Here is a 20,094-nt window from a genome sequence, read left to right on the forward strand (position 1 = left end):
TCTGGAGGCAGAAAAGAAAAGTCAGGCAGGGAGTCGGGCTGTAGCGCAGCAGGTTAAGCGCAGGTGGCGCAAAGCACAAGGACTGGCATAAGGATCCCGGTTCGAGCCCCGGCTCCCCACCTGCAGGGGATTCGCTTCACAGGCGGTGAAGCAGGTCTGCAGGTGTCTGTCTTTCTCTCCTCCTCTCTGTCTTCCCCTCCTCTCTCCATTTCTCTCTGTCCTATCCAACAACAACAACAACAATAATAACTACAACAATAAAACAACAAGGGCACCAAAGGGAATAAATAAAATAAATATTAAAAAAAAAGAAAAAAATTATAAAAAAAAAAAAGAAAAGTCAGGCAGACTTACTTTCCTCACTTTATCCAGGTGTCCCCAGACCCCAGCTATGTCAGAGCCCTCAGCTGTGTCCCCATCCTGGCCAGAGACTGCACTTTGGAGAGAGAGTGCAGTGCCTGCTCCCTGAGTTGTCTGCTGGCGTCATAGCTGCCTCTTCCTGTTTCTGTGACCTGCTCCGCCAGATTCCATGGCTGGCCTGGCCTTGGTGACTGGCTGGGCCAGCTGGAGGCCATTGTCCCAGGAGCCCTGCCAGTCTGCTGTCAGTGGAGCAGGTGAAGCATTTCCTGCCTGTGCACTCACTGTTTCTCACTCCCCAGAAATGTGGCTCCAGAGAGCGTGCTTCCACCTGTAATCTAGGAGGGTGGCTGCCATGTTGACTAATCCGGCATCTAAAACCTGTCTCTAGGGTCAGTCTTTGTGTGTGAAAGTATTGGCCTACAACAAATTCCATGTGTGTTTAGTCATAAATAAAGCAGACTTGGTTGGGGCCAACAGGGTCTGCTGCCCCTGCTGAGACAGGACACAGCTGACTTTCAAACAGAAAAGATCCTAAGGCTAAAGTTAATTCAAGCCATACTTAGGTGTCTCAAGTTCACTTTGAACCATAGGATTTTGCGGGAGGGTCTTTGAGGAAAGAAAAAAAGCCTCCAAATGAGATTACTAACCTCCTGCAACTTTGTGTCCCAGTTGGAGGCACACAAGGTGTGTCAGTGAGATCCCGTGTCGTGTGCAATGGCTGTGCCTTCCCACACACTGCTGTTGATAATTAAAAAGAAAGTTGGGTTCTTTCTGTAAATCACCTAGGCACCTGCCTTCTGCAGTTTAGAATTCAGACAGGAAGTAAATATGGGCCAGAAAGTAAGCCCCAGTGAGAAGAACTTGAGTGGTGAAGTAGTAGGGGGCTCGGTGGGAGCTGACACCTGGGCTTCTTTTCTGCCTGTGGTTCCTTTTGGATTTTGAAGTTTGCTGGCAATGCGAGAGAATCATTTAGGATGGTGATCCAGCACATCTGAAAGTGCTCAGGTCCAGGAACATGATGGTGGAGGAGGACCTAGAGGGGGTGAGAATGTTATGTAGAAGACTGAAGAATGTGACCAACGACTATTTTACTATCGACTGTAAACTACTGAACCCCCTAGAAGCCCCCAATAAAGGAAAAAGAAGAGACATGAGCCAAGTGGTTGAGACTTGTCCTCCTCACCTCGGGAAGCATACTGAATATCTCTGGGCCTCCTGGGCCTAACTCTACAGTCCAGTCCCCCCAAGGAGGAAGGAGGTGAGGACTGTTGTGAAAGTTTCCTAAGAATCTTCACGCCCAGAGGCGGGCCTGTGTCCACACCCAGAGCAAGGCAGCTGTTGCTCCTGTCCTACTCACTGGGGTCTGGATGTTTCTGTGACTGACCCAAAAATAGCACCGTCATGCTCGCATCATGCTTGCGTCACCGACTTGCTCCTGTCGGCCTGTTTCAGACCTTAACGCACATGTGTGGGTTGAACGGACCACGCTGGCTGGTGGTGGAGACGGTCAGCCAGAAACAGCCTGGTCTGACTAAGGCCGTGAGGTGGTGAGGAAAACCGGCCAGCCTGCTGTGGCCCAACTGGACACGTGGGGACTTGCATTCAGAGGCAGGCCAAATTCTTGGGGACACAGAGGTGGGTTGGAGCTCTCATCCCCAGCACCCAGGGTGTCTCGCCAGCTTTTGTTCATCATTTTGCAAAAGCCTGAAGGCACCTGGCCGGCTGTGTCAGCTCCTCCCTAGTGTTCGCTGCAGACTGGAGGTGCCATCCGTGTGCTGCTGTGCATGAGAGCAAGGAGTCAGCACAGGAGCAGCCACAGCGTCTGCCCTCTCGAAATGCACCATCCCCAGGCGACTCTCGTGACTCAGACATGGACAGACGCTGATGGCGGCTAGTCGATGAGGAAGCGAGCTCTGGTCCTGCCCTTGCCCTGCCTTCTGCCGCTTGTGTCACCGCCAAGTCTCCCACTCGTGTGTTTCACCCGGGCGACACTGCTCGCAGACGTGACTACTTAGAGCACAGTGCTCTCTCGCGGGGAGTGCAGGTCGCGTTTCCTCACTTGGCAGTCTGACTGCTGATTTCCTGTTTAACCGTGAGTGGGCGAATCATTCAGTCTCCCCAGGCCCTGCCTCAGCACAGTCCTGGGTGCTGGTCCCATCGTCCTCAATTGGAACTGCGCTGCTTTCTTCCTGTCCCTCAGACCCGCCACACTGGTTCCCAGAGCTCTCTCCCTGCTGTTCTTCTGCTTTGAAACACTCTTCCCCCATGTCCCCACAAAGCCCAGCACAGACAGCACCCCCATTTCAGCTCCTGGACAGGGAAGAGGCCTCCCTGAACGTTAGCACCGTGATGCTGCCATGCTGGGGCTCTTGAGTGTGAGCTCCGCCACTCACCACGGCAGGACTCTGAGCCCCCCCACACGCAGCCTTGGGAAGTGTGTGTCCCCCCAGGACTCCTCAGCACAGTGCCCATGGTGAAGGGCCCTGGAGGCTCAGGGAAGCTGGGAAGGCCATTCCCCACTGTGCTGCCGAGGCCTGCAGGGCTGTCCTGCCGCTCTCAGCCCACTGAGGGCACAGCCAAGGCTGGCGACAGCTCTGTGTGTGGGAGATGGGCAAAGCCATGCCACTGCTGTGGCCTGGCCTGTGACAAGCTGTGCACCCAGGCTGGGGGCTGTGCCCACGAGCTGCCCTGCTCCCCACCCAGACTGGGGGCTGTGCTCACTAGGACTTGCTCTCCTGCCACTCCCTGGATAGCTCACTGTGCTCAAGTGGGTTTTGGAGTTGGGTTGAGAAATACCAGGGGGCAGGGGTAGATAGCATGATGGTTATGCAAAGAGACTCTTATGCCTGAGGCTCCAAAGTCCCAGGTTCAGTCCCCTGCACCACCATAAGCCAGAGCTGAGCAGTGCTCTGCTGTTTCTCTCTGTGTCTTTATCTCTCTCAAAATAAAATAAAATAAATAAAAATAATTAAAATAAAATTTTAAAAAAGAAATACTAGGAAACTTGCAAATGCTTCCAACTCGCACTTTTTCCTTCACAGGTGTGAACGCTTAGAAGAGCAGCTCAACGACCTGACAGAGCTGCACCAGAATGAGATCTTGAACCTGAAGCAGGAGCTGGCCAGCATGGAGGAGAAGATCGCCTACCAGTCCTATGAGCGAGCTCGGGACATTCAGGTCAGCCTGGGACCGGGGGGTGCTGGGGCAGAATAGAGTAGGGGTCCAGGTTAGCTCTGGGGTGGAATAGAGTGGGGGTCCAGGTTAGCTCTGAGGTGGACTAGAGTGGGGGTCCAGGTTAGCTCTGGAGTGGAATAGAGTGGGGGTCCAGGTTACCTCTGAGGTGGAATAGAGTGGGGGTCCAGGTTACCTCTGGAGTGGAATAGAGTGGGGGTCCAGGTTAGCTCTGGGGTGGAATAGAGTGGGGGGTCCAGGTTAGCTCTGGGGTGGAATAGAGTGAGGGTCCAGGTTAGCTCTGGAGTGGAATAGAGTGGGGGTCCAGGTTAGCTCTGGAGTGGAATAAAGTGGGGGTCCAGGTTAGCTCTGGGGTGGAATAGAGTGGTGGTCCAGGTTACCTCTGGGGTGGAATAGAGTGGGGGTCCATGTTACCTCTGGAGTGGAATAGAGTGGGGGTCCAGGTTACCTCTGAGGTGGACTAGAGTGGGGGTCCAGGTTAGCTCTGGGGTGGAATAGAGTGGGGGTCCAGGTTACCTCTGAGGTGGACTAGAGTGGGGGTCCAGGTTAGCTCTGGAGTGGAATAGAGTGGGGGTCCAGGTTACCTCTGAGGTGGAATAGAGTGGGGGTCCAGGTTACCTCTGGAGTGGAATAGAGTGGGGGTCCAGGTTAGCTCTGGAGTGGAATAGAGTGGGGGTCCAGGTTAGCTCTGGAGTGAAATAGAGTGGGGGTCCAGGTTACCTCTGAGGTGGAATAGAGTGGGGGTCCAGGTTACCTCTGAGGTGGAATAGAGTGGGGGTCCAGGTTAGCTCTGGGGTGGAATAGAGTGGGGGTCCAGGTTACCTCTGAGGTGGACTAGAGTGGGGGTCCAGGTTAGCTCTGGAGTGGAATAGAGTGGGGGTCCAGGTTACCTCTGAGGTGGAATAGAGTGGGGGTCCAGGTTACCTCTGGAGTGGAATAGAGTGGGGGTCCAGGTTAGCTCTGGAGTGGAATAGAGTGGGGGTCCAGGTTAGCTCTGGAGTGAAATAGAGTGGGGGTCCAGGTTACCTCTGAGGTGGAATAGAGTGGGGGTCCAGGTTACCTCTGAGGTGGAATAGAGTGGGGGTCCAGGTTAGCTCTGGGGTGGAATAGAGTGGGGGTCCAGGTTACCTCTGAGGTGGACTAGAGTGGGGGTCCAGGTTAGCTCTGGAGTGGAATAGAGTGGGGGTCCAGGTTACCTCTGAGGTGGAATAGAGTGGGGGTCCAGGTTACCTCTGGAGTGGAATAGAGTGGGGGTCCAGGTTAGCTCTGGAGTGGAATAGAGTGGGGGTCCAGGTTAGCTCTGGAGTGAAATAGAGTGGGGGTCCAGGTTACCTCTGAGGTGGAATAGAGTGGGGGTCCAGGTTACCTCTGAGGTGGAATAGAGTGGGGGTCCAGGTTAGCTCTGGGGTGGAATAGAGTGGGGGTCCAGGTTAGCTCTGGGGTGGAATAGAGTGGGGGTCCAGGTTAGCTCTGGGGTGGAACAGAGTGGGGGTCCAGGTTACCTCTGGGGTGGAACAGAGTGGGGGTCCAGGTTAGCTCTAGGAAGCAGATAGGGAGGGAGGAGGGAGAGGCAGGACCTGTGAGGAGCCCAGCCCTGACTCGGGGATCTAGGGAGCTGGCCACAACACTGTCCCTCTTCTAGCAGACCTGTGCTCCAAAGGGCTGTGTGAGGACTTCTGCCAGGACACAGACACGGCAGAGACCTGCTGTAGAGTGCAGCACAGTCCCTGCACTGAGACTTTTATATTATTAGAAAAAGGTTAAAGAATTTCTGAGCGTTCTCCCAGCCACTTAGATGCCAGCAAGAGATGAACACACAGTGCTGCTTCACATCAGAAAGGAGCTGAGGGCGTGTCAGACGAAGCATCCTACTTGAATGCTTTGCGTTGGCCATGTTTGCATGTCCTGTAGCCTAATGGTTGTGGGGCAGGACTTGCTGGGGATTGAGCTCAGTGTGGCCTCTGCCCCTGGTAAATGAGAAAGGAGAAGCCATGAGGCAGCTCAGGGAGTAAGAGTGTGAGGCCTGTGCTCAGGGTGCCGGCGTGTTCTAGTCCCTGGCATGGCTCAGGCTGTGCTGGCATGCCCAGGGGGCTTCTCTCCCCTCTCCCCTCTCCCCTCCCTGTGCCCTCCCCTTCCCTCTCCTGTCCATCAGAGTGTGTGCTGACCCTCCCCCTCCCCTCTCTCCTCTCTTCCCTCCCCTCTCCTCTCCTGTCAGAATGTGTGCTGACCTCCTCCCCTCCCTCCCCTCTCTCCTGCAGGAGGCGCTGGAGGCCTGCCAGACGCGCATCTCCAAGATGGAGCTCCAGCAGCAGCAGCAGCAGGTGGTGCAGCTGGAGGGGCTGGAGAACGCCACGGCCCGCAACCTGCTAGGCAAACTCATCAACGTGCTGCTGGCCGTCATGGCCGTGCTGCTGGTGTTCGTGTCCACCGTCGCCAACTGCGTGGTGCCCCTCCTCAAGACCCGCGGCCGGACACTGGGCACCCTGCTCCTCCTGCTGCTGCTGGCCCTGCTCTGGAAGCACTGGGACGCCCTCACGGGCTATGCGGCCCGTGTCCTCGCCGCCCCCAGATGACCCCTAACCCCGAGCACGGCCCACACGCCGGGCTCTGCGCCACAGGAGTTGAGTGGATCTGTTTACATTTAGAATAATGTTTTTCTTCAAGAGACACAATTGCAATAGTATTTTTTAGATTTTATCCAAGAACGTTTTTGGGCAGGAATCTTGGATCCTTTTTATGTAGCATGATTTTCCTTGGGATGCAGATCTCACACACCCTTTAACTTGAACCCGTGTCTGGAGCTCTCGGAAGGGCATCCTCATGGCTTGAAGGACTGCAGGAAGCCCACTGAGATGTCAGGGCCTGCAGCGGCCCAACGCCCGCCCGCGCGCCCATCTTACTGTGAAGCTGCCACCGTGTCACCTGGAGACCAGACCGGGGGACACGTGGGACTCCCGACTGTGGCCTGAAGCCAGCCCTGTGCCAGCCAGGGAGGCCTGGGCACGTTGGACCCTGCCCCAACCTCCCTAGGACACAGAGAGAGCGTCCACCTGGGCCCACTGCACCGCCTCTCCCAGTGTTTGGAAGAAGCCCTCTACATGATTCTAGGCAAAACCCTTGGCCGCACTTTTAAGGTTTTTTTTTTTTTTTTTTTTTTTAAATATGTGTTTAGTCACCAATTTAAAAAACAAAAAAAATCCGAACAGCATACTTGAAGAATGTAATACTCAAACTCTCAGTGCTTCCTTATGGCTCCTAATAGGATTTTTTATTATTGTTATTACCACCATTGGGGTTTTTTTGGAGAGGGTTGGGGGTCTTTTATTTTTCCTCTGAAATAAAGAAGCGTTGTTTTCAAATGAAGAAGCGTCTGGCTGTTTGAGTGTGATGCTGCCGCCGCTGCTGCTTCTATGTCCTGCCACCCCACACCCCAGTTTTTGGGCTTTGTGTGGTTGGAGAGAAGAGAGAGGAAGGCTGTTTCCACGTCAAGTATGATAGTATAGAGTCCCCCCCCCCAAGAACGTCCCCCAGTATCCGCTGGGGCCTCTTCCGGAGGAACTGAGACTGATGAGAGTAGAAGTACCCCATGTCCCTGGATTTACGTGTCAACACTCCTAATGACTGAAACCAAAGCGACACAGCACCCACCTCCTGCCGTCCTTCTCTGCAGAGCAGCTTTATTCTCTCTGCCCGAGAGAGTCACCCAAAAGCCAGCAAGGAGGCGAGAGGTCAGAGGGGCCAGACCAGGGGGTAGAGTGGCCAGCTTCCTGGCCACCCAGACCAGCTGGACAGCATGGCTGTCTCAGGGGCTCCCAAGCACAGCTCAAAGCACCGGCCTTCTCCGCGTCTCTAACCAGCCGCACCGTCCTGATGCAAGCTGGCCTTACAAGGCTTATCTGTTCCGCATTGAGTCCAGAACTGTTCCCTCTGAGCCCCAGTTCTTTGCAGCCAGAGGCAAGTGGAAGGAGCATAGCTTTGCCTGGCCCTCCTCCAGAAAGTCCTCAGGGAACCCACTGAGCACCCACAGCCTGGTCTGTCCCAGAGGACAGTGTACAAGCTCCCCCACCCCACCCACCCCACCCACCTCCCGTGGCTTAGCCAGGCAGCCTGCTCAGAGGCAGTGTTGAGCCGCGATCACTTTTGCTCTTCTAACTCAGGTAGCCCGACTGGCGATATCATGGCAGGCCTGTGGGCTCAGCTGCCAACACAGAGGTGACTTTTTTCTTTTTCCGGATTAATTGGAGCCAATCCCTGTTCAGGCCCCACCCAGGGCACACTGGTCCCGAGCGGAGCTGACTTCTGTCAGAAGTTCACTTTGCCGAAAGCGTGGCAGCAGCTCTAGGGGGTACCAAATCCCACTGTGGCCGTGTTAGACCCTGCTTCAGCACACCGGCTGAGGCAGGGAGGAGAACCCCCAGAGTCCGTGAAAAGGGGCGGCCCCTCAGTGTGTCTCAGAGGGGCGGAGGAGCAGCTAAGTGCTATGGGTGGTGGCAGTCCCTGCCTTGGAACAGCCCTGAGACAGAAAGGCTGTGCCTCTGGAAAGTGGCTTCCAGCTTCTCAGACTGGACCTTCAGTCCGGCCAGCCAGGCCCCCACTTTGAGCTCCCTGCCCCCACTCCCGCCCACTGCCTCCCCAGGCTCACTGCTCTTTGTGGCCGTGCTCCGACACACACTAACCTACCTGCTGCCATAGCTGTTGCCTCTGCGTTTCTTCTGCTGTGCTATTCTCGGCCCTCCAATCTACTCAGCTTTCCTATAGCCTCACTCGACGTCTGCTTTTCCGAAACCCTCTCTCTAATAGTGGAGACCTCCCCTCTCACCAAGGCCACTTCTCTTGTAAGGACTCCTAGGAGGTGAGGTGTTCAGGGAGACTCACCCGTGCTTGCACGGGAGGCTGGCGTGGGAGTGAGGACTCCGTCCAGGCCACGGGGGCCTGACCGGAGCCTGTAGGCACAGCTCTGCTCCAACCCTGATGCCAGCCACGCAGACAGCATCTCAGCAAGGAAGGCTCCTGGGGGTAAAAGGAGTTAGAATTCCATAGCTGGCTGACTGGGCTCTCTCTCGCCCCTGCACCCAGCTGAGCTACAGGTGACAGACAGCAAGAAGAGCGCTCGGCTGGAGTCTCCCTTGCTGGCCCTGTCAGCCTATTCCCGCACCTCCTTGCTGCAGTTGACTCTGGCATGCAGCCGGTGACATGTTGACTTCCAAGCGAGGACCAGCGAGGTCCTGGCTACTTTTCAACTTGCCAAGTGTGCGTCCAGAAGAAAGCCAAAGGGCATCAGCGGTGAGCTGCACCCCTCACGGAGCTGGGGTTGGAGTGTGGCTCTCAGTGTTGGCGTTCCTGTCCGAGACGTGTACACGGGGGTGCCCGCGCTGAGCCTGACTCCCAGACTGCAAGTGTGTTTCCTCAAAGTGTGCAAGAATAAATAAAAACACCTGCATGAAGAAGAGCGGAGAAGCCACCCTCGTGAACGTGTGTGTCACTGGCGGCCCCTGTGGGAGAGGAGCGGGCTGTGCTGTGTCGTCGCTGCCCGTGCTTGGGCACTTAGTGTCCGTATAGCTCAGATAAAAACCTCGCTGCTCGATGCTGCCCTCCACTGTTTGCACACACAGTCCCAGTGGCAAGCGTGTCGGCCTGGAAATTGCCACATGCTTGTGCACAAGAAACAACTAGTGTGTGTGTCTCTCTGTGAGCATGTCTCTGTGTGGGTATGTGAGTGCATTACTGTGTGTGTATGTCTGTGTGAGTGTGTGTGTTACTGTGTGTGTGTCTGTGTGTGTGTGTTACTGTGTGTGTCTGTGTGAGTGTAGCCATTACCTTGACATTGTGACTGGGTCGCTGTCACTCTCTCCCGGGGTTTCACACATCACTTCACGTTGCTACGACTCCTTCATGGAGTGACCAGACTGCCACTTAGAGGGGCTGAGCAGTGACACACCCGGTAGAACTCACATGTTACAGTGCGCAAGGCCCCGTGTTCAAGTCCCCAGTCCCCAACTGCGGGGGGAATCTTGAGGTGTCTCCGCCACCCCAGCTTCTCCCCTTTCCTTCTCTCTATACCAAATAAATAAATAAAATCTTTCTTTTAAAAAAAAGGGGGGGCAGGTGGTGGCACACCTGGTTGAGTGCATTTGCTACAATGAGCAATGACCCAGGTTCGAGTCCCGGTCCCCACCTGCAGAAGGGAAAGCTTCACGAGTGGTGAAGCAGGGCTGCAGGTGTCTCTCTGTCTCTCTTCCTCTCTATCCCCCCCTTCCCTCTTGATTTCTGGCTGTCTCTATCCAATAAATAAATATAATTTTTTAAAAATTAATCTTAAAAAAAAAGGCTTAAAAAATAGAAAAAAAAAAGATGGGAAAAAAAAACCTGCCATGTAGTTTGGAGGGGCTTAGCACAGTACCTCCCAATTCAGTGTCTCTGACCCCGTGAGGGTGTGTAAGCTGGCCCTTCTTACAATGATTTGGACACAAACGCATGTTCCCATGGGTGACCATAGAGATATAACTGACACCCATGACAGTGAGGCCCTTGTGCTTGTCTGGGTTGCCACCCAGCCTCGCTCTGAATCTCTGGGGCCTTAGATGTGCTCCCTCCCTGACAAGATCCAAGTTGGGGTCTCTGGACCACAGGGTCCTGCTCTGAGTAGCCCAGAGCCTTCTACCCCACCCGTAAACCAGAGTCAGCCCCCACCTGGGCCTATTCAGCCCCCCCAAACCCCCCACCTGGGCCTGACTCAACCCCCCCCACACACACACACACCTGGACTTGCCATGGGCTCTTGTGAAAATTCACAAGATGCTGCTTGTCCAAACTCTTTGAACTGCTGTGAGAATGTCCTTCAGCTTCTTGATATGTGGCCTAGGTGCCAAATACAGATGCACGGGGTGTCCAGTGCCCAGTGCCAGGGGCTACAGAAGCTGCCCACACCAGGAACAGCAGGCTGGCTGCATAGTGCCCTGATAAGGCAGCTCACACTCCTTTCAGAACTGCTCCTTCCCATGGAAGCTTTAGAAAGTGGAGGCTGGTTACAGAGATGAGAGAGTCACCGGGTGGAAAACAGACCAGGGACTGTGAGTGGGTCATCCAGCAGGGATCACACGTCCCCATTCCAGAGGACCCAGGTTCAAGCCCTCAGTCCCCCTGTAGGTGGAAGCTTCACAAGCAGTGGAGCAGTGCTGCAGGTGTCTCCTTTCTGTCTCCCTCCACCACCCTCTATCATTGAAGCTCACCAAGGATGGTGGAGTTGTGCAGACCCCAAGCCTCAGGAATGACCTCAGTGGCCAAAAACAAGCAGACTGGGCTGCTGGGAGAGAGAGAGTATGGCCACCCATATTTCTGGGCCACCAAATGGGCTCCCTTTTGGTGCCCGGGGTTCACCTGGGTGTCCCACTGCTGGGGACTCTGAGAGGGCCCTTCAGCTCAGCCCCACATTCACCCAACAACCTTTGAAAGCTTCTCTGTAAACCTGAGCTGGGTAGAGGTGGAGGAGGAAGGAGGAAAAGGGAGAGGAGGAGGAGAAGGCAGAAGATGGGGAGGAGAAAGAGGAGGAAGGGAGGGGGAGAGGGAGGAGGAGCAAGGGGAGGGGAGGCTGCGGGGCAGGGTGAGAGGAAAGGCTCCCTGAAGGGGGCAAGAGCCAGGCTGGGACACCCACTGAAGGTGTTGGCAGACCACTGAGCAAGAGAAAGGGGTGATGGGAACCTGGGCTATGGCCTGAAGCAGGTGTGACTCTACATCAAAACCCGGGGAACTGGGGGGGACACCCTCAATGGGATGGAACCTGGGGCTTTGGGGAGTGAGCATGATGCTGTCCTCACCAACCCCCCCTGCAGTCATTTGCCTTTTGATCCTGTAATGGGGGAGCCCACAGTTTAATTCACTGTCTGGGAACTAGATAAACCAATATTAAATCACTAAGGAAAATAATAAATAAATAAGGGGCCTGGCGGTGGCATACCCGGTTAAGCGCACATAGTACTAAACACAAGGACCCGCACAAGGATCCGGGTTCAAGCCCCCAGTTCCTCACCCTGGGTCCTTGCGCACTGTAACGTATGCTCAGCCAGGTGCGCTACCACCTGGCCCCTGCTCTCCCTCTCTCTCCCCCTCTGATCTCAATTTCTCTCTGTCATATCCAATAAAATGGGGGGGGGGGGAATGGCCTCCAAGAGCAGTGGATTTATAGTGCTGGCACCAAGCCCCAGCTTCTTCTTCTAGCGTTTGCCCTTCTTCCGTAGCCAGTCAGCAGCGTCAGGTTGAGCCTGATGTCAAGTTTCGAGACCTCCTTTGAATCTGGAGAGGTGGCAGTCGTTGACTATGTGGGTCATAGTCTGTCTGTAGCCGCAGGGGCAGTTCGGGTCGTCTCTGGCTCCCCAGCGATGGAACATAGCGGCGCACTGGCCATGGCCTGTTCGATAGCGATTGAGGAGGGCCCAGTCATAACGTGCTAGGTCAAAGCCGGGTTGACGCTCGCAGGGGTCTGTGATGAGGTGTTTGTTCTTTACCTCAGCTGACTGCCAACTCTGTTTCCAAGAGACTGGAACAGAGAAGTTCAGTGTAGGCGTAGGGGACCAGATTGGGTGACGAGACGTCAAGCGTTGAACAGGGTGGGTGAAGATATCCGCGTATATTGGCAGGTCCGGTCGAGCGTAGACATGGGAAATGAACTTAGATGATGCCGCATCTCGACGAATATCTGGCGGGGCGATGTTGCTAAGAACTGGCAGCCATGGAACCGGGGTGGAATGGATGGTTCCAGGAATTATCCTCTTTGAGGAATATAATTTGGAATCGACCAAGTGGACATGGGGGCTACGGAACCATACTGGGGCACAGTATTTCTGCAGTGGAATAGCATAATGCCAGAGAGGATGATTGCAGTGTGGCAGCGCTTGTGCCCCATGAGGAGCTGGCCAGTCTTGCAATGATGTTATTCCTCGCACCCACCTTTGCTGCAGTTTTTATGAGATGTTTGTGAAATGACAGAGTGCGATCGAGAGTAACACCAAGATAGACTGGCTGGGCTTCATGCCAGATTCTCGTATCGCCAAGCTGCACATTAAGCTCACGCGAGGCCGAGGCATGGTGTAGATAGAAAACAGATGATACCGTTTTTGCAGTGCTAGGAATTAGTCGCCATTTTTTACAGTAATCAGATATCAGAGACATGTCTTTTGTGAGTGTTTCCTCGAGGATGTCGAACTTTGATGCCTGAGTTGCACAGCAGATGTCATCGGCGTAGATGAACTTCCTTGAAGCAGTTTCTGGGAGGTCATTGATGTAAATATTAAATAGCGTAGGAGCCAGAACAGAGCCCTGGGGGAGGCCACTTGAGACAAGTCTCCATCTGCTAGACTTGTCACCCAGATGTACCCGGAATCTTCTGTTTTGGAGAAGAAACAATATAGTGTTGGCCACCCATGGAGACAGGCATCTTGAGATCTTGACTAGGAGACCACGGTGCCAGACCATGTCATAGGCTGCTGTGAGATCAACAAAGACAGCACCAGTCTTTAAATTCTTCTGGAATCCATTTTCAATGTAAGTTGAGAGGGCCAGGGCTTGTTCGCAGGTAGATCTTCCTGGGCGGAAACCAGCCTGGGCGGGTGATAGGAATTTCTCTGTAAGATGAGAAATATGTGACAGAAGCAGCTTCTCAAGGAGTTTGTAACACACGGAGAGGAGAGAAATTGGTCTATAGCTGGCGGCCAGTGTTGGGTCTTTCTTTGGTTTCAAAACTGCTATAATCTTCGCACGACGCCAAACTTTGGGCATAGACTCAGATTCCAAGATGTGGGACAGGAATGAAGCGAGCCACTTCTTTGCCACGGGGCCCAGGTTAAGAATGAGTTCTGGGGTGATGTTATCATAGCCAGCAGCTGTTCTCGATTTAACCCTCTTCAAAGCGTCTTCCAGTTCAGACAGTGTAAAGGGAGAGATTTTTGGAGATGGACAAGATAACCGGAAGTGGGATGACCACTCATGGGAAATTTCTCTTTTCCAGACTGGGTCGATCTTAGCACGTCCAACTTGAGTTAGGTGACTGGCCACTGAGTTTGGAGATACAGGAGGATGGGAGACGGGAGGGGGTTGGCTACCAGCACCCAGTCTGTGAAGAAGCTTCCAGGCCTTCCTACTTGAGTGGGTGAAGTTCAGACTTTCCGTGAGTTGTTGCCAGCGGGCTTGGCGTGCTGCATCCAGGGAGGCAATGAGATGGTCAGCCACATCTGGGTCGCCCGACTCATCATACTGCTTTAGTAGTTGCTCGCATTCAGCATCAAGACAAGGTGTATAGTTAGCACGTCTCCCACGAGGAATGGCTTGGTAAGCTGCTTTGAAGATGGCTTGGCGGAAGCGCCTGTAGGAATCTTCAGAGGGGATAGAGTTAATTGGAATTGCAGGAATAGATTTGTTGGTAAGATCACTGAACAGACGCCAGTTTGCTTTCCGAAAGTTCCATCTTAGTTTCTCCGAGCACAGAATCAGTGGGAGCTGGAGATCAATGTGGATGATAGCTGGGCGGTGATGACTGTGCGGGAAGATCTTGAGAACTTGTCTCGTAGCGGGAAAGGCTTGGCCGTTGACTGTGCTAATCCAGCACAGGTCGGGTGACGAGTCTTTATTCCATCTAGCACTGTGAAAAGAGCCTGGCTGTTTGGGATCGTATAATAGGGAGAGGTCATTCGCTGAAGCCCAGTCGGCTAAGATAGAGCCGTCAGCACGAGTGGAGGAATATCCCCAGTCTTGATGATGCCTATTAAAGTCTCCAACATAAATGGCTGGGTGATTCGGGCTAGGCAGGACCTCATTATCCCATGAGGCACTGGGAGGCTTATATACGTTGACGAGCTGAATAGTTCCAATAGTAATGGAGTCGTAGAAGGTCGAAGAGGCCGTATGGTAAACGTCCGCAAGACACGATTTGGCGTAATGGCTCGGCCATGTTTAGGATGGAGATTATAGCATATTAAATCGAATCCACTGATGGTGAATCGAGCAGCTTCATCGACTGCTATATGTGTTTCTTGTAGGCAGATAACATCTGCCTGATGCTGAATCGCCAATTGACCAATAAGAACGCCCCAGTGATAACCCTGGAGGAAATAAGTAAATAAATAAGTGGGTTCTCCATCTGGAATCTCTGCCAATCAGAGACTCTAAGCTGCCTTCTCACATCTGACCGATGCCACCCGCCATCATCTGGAAGCAGAGGGGGTGTGGAGGAAGCTCAGCAGGCGGGTCAGTCCTTGCTGCTACTGCTGCTTCTCCTTCCTCCTCCTCCCCATCCTTCTATTTTTATTAGTGATTAACAAAATTATGAGATAAAGGGTCTAATTCCACACTGTTCCTACCACCAGAGCTCTGTGTCCCCATCCCCTCCACTAGAAACAGCAGTGGTTCTCCCAAGGTCAGATACGGGTTGACCATGATTTCTAGAAATACACACACACACACACACACACACACACACACACACTCATTTTCCTTATGGTCCCGCTTTCTCTTCCTAAGTCACATCGCCACCTGTTGAGATACTGCTTCCCAGCTCAGCCAAGAGTCCCTGGTCGTCTGTCTACCTCCCATGAAGCTAGCCCAGCCCGGCATATGGTGCCCTGAACAGGGACCGGCACAAGTTCATGGTTAAAAATAATTTTTTCCCCCAGAAAGAGTAAAATAAAGGGAGACATCTGCTGCTCTACCATCCATGGAGCTTCTCCAGGTGTCAAGGTGGGGATCAAGAGGCTGGGAGACACAAAGGACACAGGGAGACTCAGAAAAAGGGCCTGGAGGAACTTCCGGAGGCGGAGCTACGAGCAGCAGATGGCTTCCTCTCCTCTCCTCTCCTCTCCCCTCCCCTCCTCTCCCCTCCCCTCCCCTCCCCTCCCCTCCCCTCCCCTCCCCTCCCCTCCCCTCCCCTCCCCTCCCCTCCCCTCCCCTCCCCTCCCCTCCCCTCCCCTCCTCTCCTCTCCTCTCCTCTCCTCTCCTCTCCTCTCCCGGATCAACTAGGAATACCAAAGGAGACCACCCGGACGGAAACAAGACAGGACTAGAATGACCACAGGAACCCAGTAAATCACCCGTGAGTACAAACACGCGTGGCTGGTGACAGAGAGGAGAGAGGGGCCTAAGGAGAGATTAAGTGGCTGCTAACAGTTCAACAGTTTATCAGTGGAGACACCACCTCCAGTCTGCTCCACAACAAGGGGACAGTTGAAGGGAGGAGAGGACTCCCCAGAGACTCACCAAGTGCAACTCTGAGTCTCCATTGCTACTACCCTCAGAATCTGGAGCAGCAACAGGGAGGGACACTAGGGGACAGAGTTCTAACCGGGAAACTCAGGAGAAGACCTATACCTCGGTGGCATAGCTGAGGGGCTGTGAAAGTCTCTTTGCATAACCACTAGATTATCTCTGCCACACCCTGCTTTATCTCTTGGTCAGGAGTCAGTGATTAAGCTAAGAAGCCTATTGACAGTTTAAAAGCCCTCAGGCTCCCATAGCCTACAGGGAAGAAAAACAAAGAGGCTCTTACACCACTGAGCTCCGACTCAGGGATTGAAACAACTGTTAACATACATAAAATGGTTAAAACAACGTCGCCACCTGTTACTATTTCTGAACATGCTTTTTTTTTCTTTCTTCCTTTAATAGGGGATTAATGGTTTACATTTTACAGTAAATACAGTAGTTTGGACACATGTAACATATCTCAGTTTTCCCCTACCTAGTCCCTCCTCCGCCATCATGTTCTGAGACTTGAACACTCCCCACCCCAGAGTCCTTTACACCAAAGTGCTTCTCCTTTCTAGCCCAGCACGGTTGGTGTTTGAATCCCAGAATCCAAGGCTGAGAGAACTTGATGACATGCCTGGGCTTCCGCCCGAGTCAACATGTACCTGCTCAGTCAAAATAGCCCTGTGTTTCAGTAACTACTGAGACGTTGCTAGGGTGTCCAACAATTGTGACGAAGATCCCTCTTTTTTTATTGTATTTATTTATTTATTTATTTATTTATTTATTTATTTATTTACTTTGCCTCCAGGGTTATCACTGGGGCTCAGTGCCGCACTATGAATCCACTGATCCTGGAGGCCATTTTTCTCATTTTGTTGTTATTGTTATTGTTGCTGTTGTTGTTGGATAGGACAGAGAGAAAGTGAGAGAGGAAGGGAAGACAGAGAGGGAGAAAGAAAGACACCTGCAGATCTGCTTCACCACTTGTGAAGCGACGACCCACACACACACACAGGTGAGGAGCTGGGGGCTCAAACCAGGATCCTTACGGCTGGTCCTATGTGCACTTAACCTGCTGTGGTACCGCCTGGCCCCCTGATGAAGATCCCTCTTAATAATCACCAGGACTTAAGGGTGGCATGGCTGGGAGTCGGGCAGTAGCACAGCAGGTTAAGCACACGTGGTGCGAAGCACAAGGACCGGCTGAAGGATCCTTCTGCTACCTTCTGCTCCCCATAAATAACCTTGATCCATACTCCCAGCGGGGGAGAAGTGACAGGATGAAGATAAGAGGACTCTGCACTCCAGCTCCATCAGCTCCCAGAGAGAGAGAAGGAAAAGGAGAGGGCCATATGGAGGGAGTTATGGTGTCATGAGTGGCTTGGAGGGGAAGAGAGGATTGAATCAGGAAAAAAAAAAAAAAAAACAACGGCAACTATGTATAAATGCGGACAGATAGTTGTAGAGATGATGGCTGGCCCGTGTCTACAGCCTTAGGGGAACTGTGGTGGATTGCAGTGGGGAGACTGAAGATTCAGAACTCTGGTGGTGGGAATGGGGTGGATTCAAACCCCTGTTGACATGTAATTCTGTAATATAAAAATTAATTTAAAATATATATGTATATAAGGAATTTTGGTCCATACTCCCAGAGGGAGAAATGTTAAGGGAAGATGACCAGAGAACTCTGAACTCCATTTCCACCGGGACCCAGAATGTTTGTTACCAGTAATCTTTGTTTTTATAGCATCACTAAGAAGGAAGTGAATCTGGAAAACATCTGAGAAACCCAGGCTCTGTTTCTCTTATCTGAGAGGAAAGAGGAGGATAAAGGAAAAAGGAAAGACACTCAAAAGTAGTAATAGGTGTAGGGTGACTTAGAACGGAAGTGAAGGCAGAGCAGTAGACATCAATAAAAATGGGAGGAATATATATATATATTTTTTCAACCCACATCCGTAACCTTGGGAGAATCACTGTAGTTTCCAATGGAGGGAATAGGGACACAGAACTCTGGTGATGGAAACAGAATTATACCCCTGTTATCTCCTAAGTTTGTAAATCAATATTAAATCACTAATGAAAGAGGGGTGGGAGTCAGCCTGAAGCTGAGGCCCATCAGGTGACATACACATCCATTCTCACAGGCATGTGGGTTTTATCCTTTGGGGCCGTCACAGTCAGGGTTTGGATCCAGCCCCATCGGCCTCTGACACCATGCTGTCTGCTACCCCACTGCTGTGGGTTTCAGATTTTGTGTGACTTTGGCAAGGTCAATCAGCTTTTGCAGGTCTTGGTGTCCTGACTATCAAATCCCCACAGAGGCGCTGGCAGGTGGCATGTTCAAGTGCGTGAGAGCCCAAGTCACCATGCAGAAGGATCCAGTTCAAACCCTGGTCACAGCGTGGGAGCACCACAGTGGGAGGACTCCTGAGCGGTGGAACAGTACCTCACATACACACCTCACAGGCATAGACACACAGACGCACACATTTGTCTCGGGAGACACTAAGTGGCCGCCAGGAGCAGTGGAGTTGTGCAGGCCCCAGGCCCCAGTGATAACGTTGGCAGCAAAAGCCAAGTCACCACAGACTTCTTCCAGCAATAAAGTGATATTCCTGGGGCCAGGCAGTGGTGCAACCACCTGGTTGAGTACACAGGTTACTGTGCACAAGGACCTGGGTTCAAACCCCCAACCCCCACTTGCTGGGGGGAAGCTTCGCAAGTGGTGAAGCAAGGCTGCAGGTACCTCTTTCTCTCCCTCGCTCTCTTTCTCTCACTCTCTCTGTCTTCCCCCTTCTGCTCAATCTCTCTCTGTCCCTGCAATAAAATAATTCACGAAGAGGCCAAGGCTGGGTGGACGGTCCCTGAGAGTCTCTGGCAGGTGGCAGCTCTCTCCCCAGCCCTCCAGGGGCCCCTCTCCACACAGCACACTCCTGCCACAGCCCCTCTGCTGGCGCTGCCAGGCTGTGACCAGCTGGAGGCCCCTGCCACTCCTGTCCCCACCACAGCTCAGTGGGACAGTGTGCTTCTCTGCTATGTGCTTGGCCCAGCATCCAGCCCAGCCCTGTACATGAAGGAGGCTTCCTGTTGTGGTCTCTCACTCTCTCTCTCTCTCCTTCTGTCTCTCTCCCTCTCCCTTTCTCTTGCCCTCCCTCTCTCTGCACCTCTCTTTCTCTCTCCCTCTCTCTGTCTCTGGAAGAAAAGTATAAAAAAGGAAAAGCAGGGCCCAGCAAACTGTAGTTATGGTCTTTCCTGAATACAGTGGCCTTGGGTAGGTGGACAGAGCTCCAGACTTGTACTCAACGGAGCTTCCCCATGGACAGGTCTTGGTTTTACCAGAAGCCTTGTTGAGAGGAGGCTCACAGCCACAGTCCACATGGCAGCTGCTGCTCAGAGCCTTCGCCACAGCTCAGCAGAGGGACGGGGACTTGTGGGCAGGTCCGGGGTCCAGGCCGGAGCAGAGCAGAAAGCTGCTCTCCTGTCATGAAAACAAATAAAAACTTGGGGGAACGCAAGGACCAGCATAAGGATCCTGGCTCGAGCTCCTGACCTGCAGGGGAGTCACTTCACAAGCTGTGAAGCAGGTCTGCAGGTGTCTGTCTTTCTCTCCCCATCTCTGTCTTCCCCTCCTCTCTCCATTTCTCTCTGTCCTATCCAGTAACGACAACAACAGTAACTACAACAAGGGCAACAAAAGGGAGTAAATAAATAAATTTTTTTTTTTAAGCTTGGGGGAAGAAAGCCCAAGTGCCTTGTGGGAGTGCAGAGGGCACAGAGCCCCAGAGAAGCCGCCACCTTTGGCCTCCTGTCCTTGAAGCTCCCCATCAATCCATGCCCCCCAGGCCAGGAAGCACAGCTGCTCTACCCTGGGCTTCCTTGGGTCCCCCACCATGACTATCACTGCCTGACCCCCCTACTGCCCCCCACACCCCTGGACCCCTGCCCCCACGTCCATGGGGCCTCAACCCTGTCAGCTTTGCCCCACCCCGTGCCCCCTCTCAGCTGTGGGCCCAGCAGGTTTGACCAGGCCTTTGCCCTCACCTCAAGGCGCCAGCACTAGGTCTGGAGGAGAGGAAGGAGGGAGGGAAGGAGGGAGGAAGGGGGAGAGAAGAGATGGAGAGAGGGAGGAGAGGGAGAGGGGAGGGGGGATGGAGAGAGGGAGGAAGGGAGGGAGGATGAAGGAGGGGGAGGGAGGAGAGGAGGGAGGGAGGGAAGGAGGGAGGAAGGGGAGAGGAGAGATGGAGAGAGGGAGGAGAGGAAGGAGGGGGAGAGGAGGGAGGGGGAGAGGAGGGAGGGAGGGGAGAGGGA

General features: G+C 53.4%; 1 protein-coding gene and 1 long non-coding RNA gene across 13 annotated transcripts in view; one reads left to right on the top strand and one right to left on the bottom strand.

Moving 5' to 3' along the window:
• Nucleotides 1-9,013, top strand: part of TMCC1 (transmembrane and coiled-coil domain family 1) — a 137,965-nt gene extending 128,952 nt beyond the window's left edge. For all 12 annotated transcript variants that reach the window (XM_060180648.1, XM_060180645.1, XM_060180649.1 and 9 more), the window contains 2 exons: nucleotides 3,402-3,537; nucleotides 5,811-9,013. In XM_060180648.1, the coding sequence (XP_060036631.1) occupies nucleotides 3,402-3,537; nucleotides 5,811-6,125 (451 nt within the window). In that variant the 3' untranslated portion in view covers nucleotides 6,126-9,013. The remainder of the gene's footprint in view (nucleotides 1-3,401; nucleotides 3,538-5,810) is intronic.
• Nucleotides 5,260-19,225, bottom strand: LOC132535295 (uncharacterized). Its single transcript, XR_009547077.1, has 3 exons — nucleotides 19,091-19,225; nucleotides 8,428-8,562; nucleotides 5,260-5,519 (listed from the first exon to the last, which is right to left on the bottom strand). It is a non-coding gene; the product is annotated as an uncharacterized LOC132535295 (long non-coding RNA).
• Between the last annotated feature and the right edge of the window lie 869 nt (nucleotides 19,226-20,094).

Source organism: Erinaceus europaeus, chromosome 21 (genome assembly GCF_950295315.1).
Source record: "Erinaceus europaeus chromosome 21, mEriEur2.1, whole genome shotgun sequence".
NCBI lineage: Eukaryota > Metazoa > Chordata > Mammalia > Eulipotyphla > Erinaceidae > Erinaceus > Erinaceus europaeus.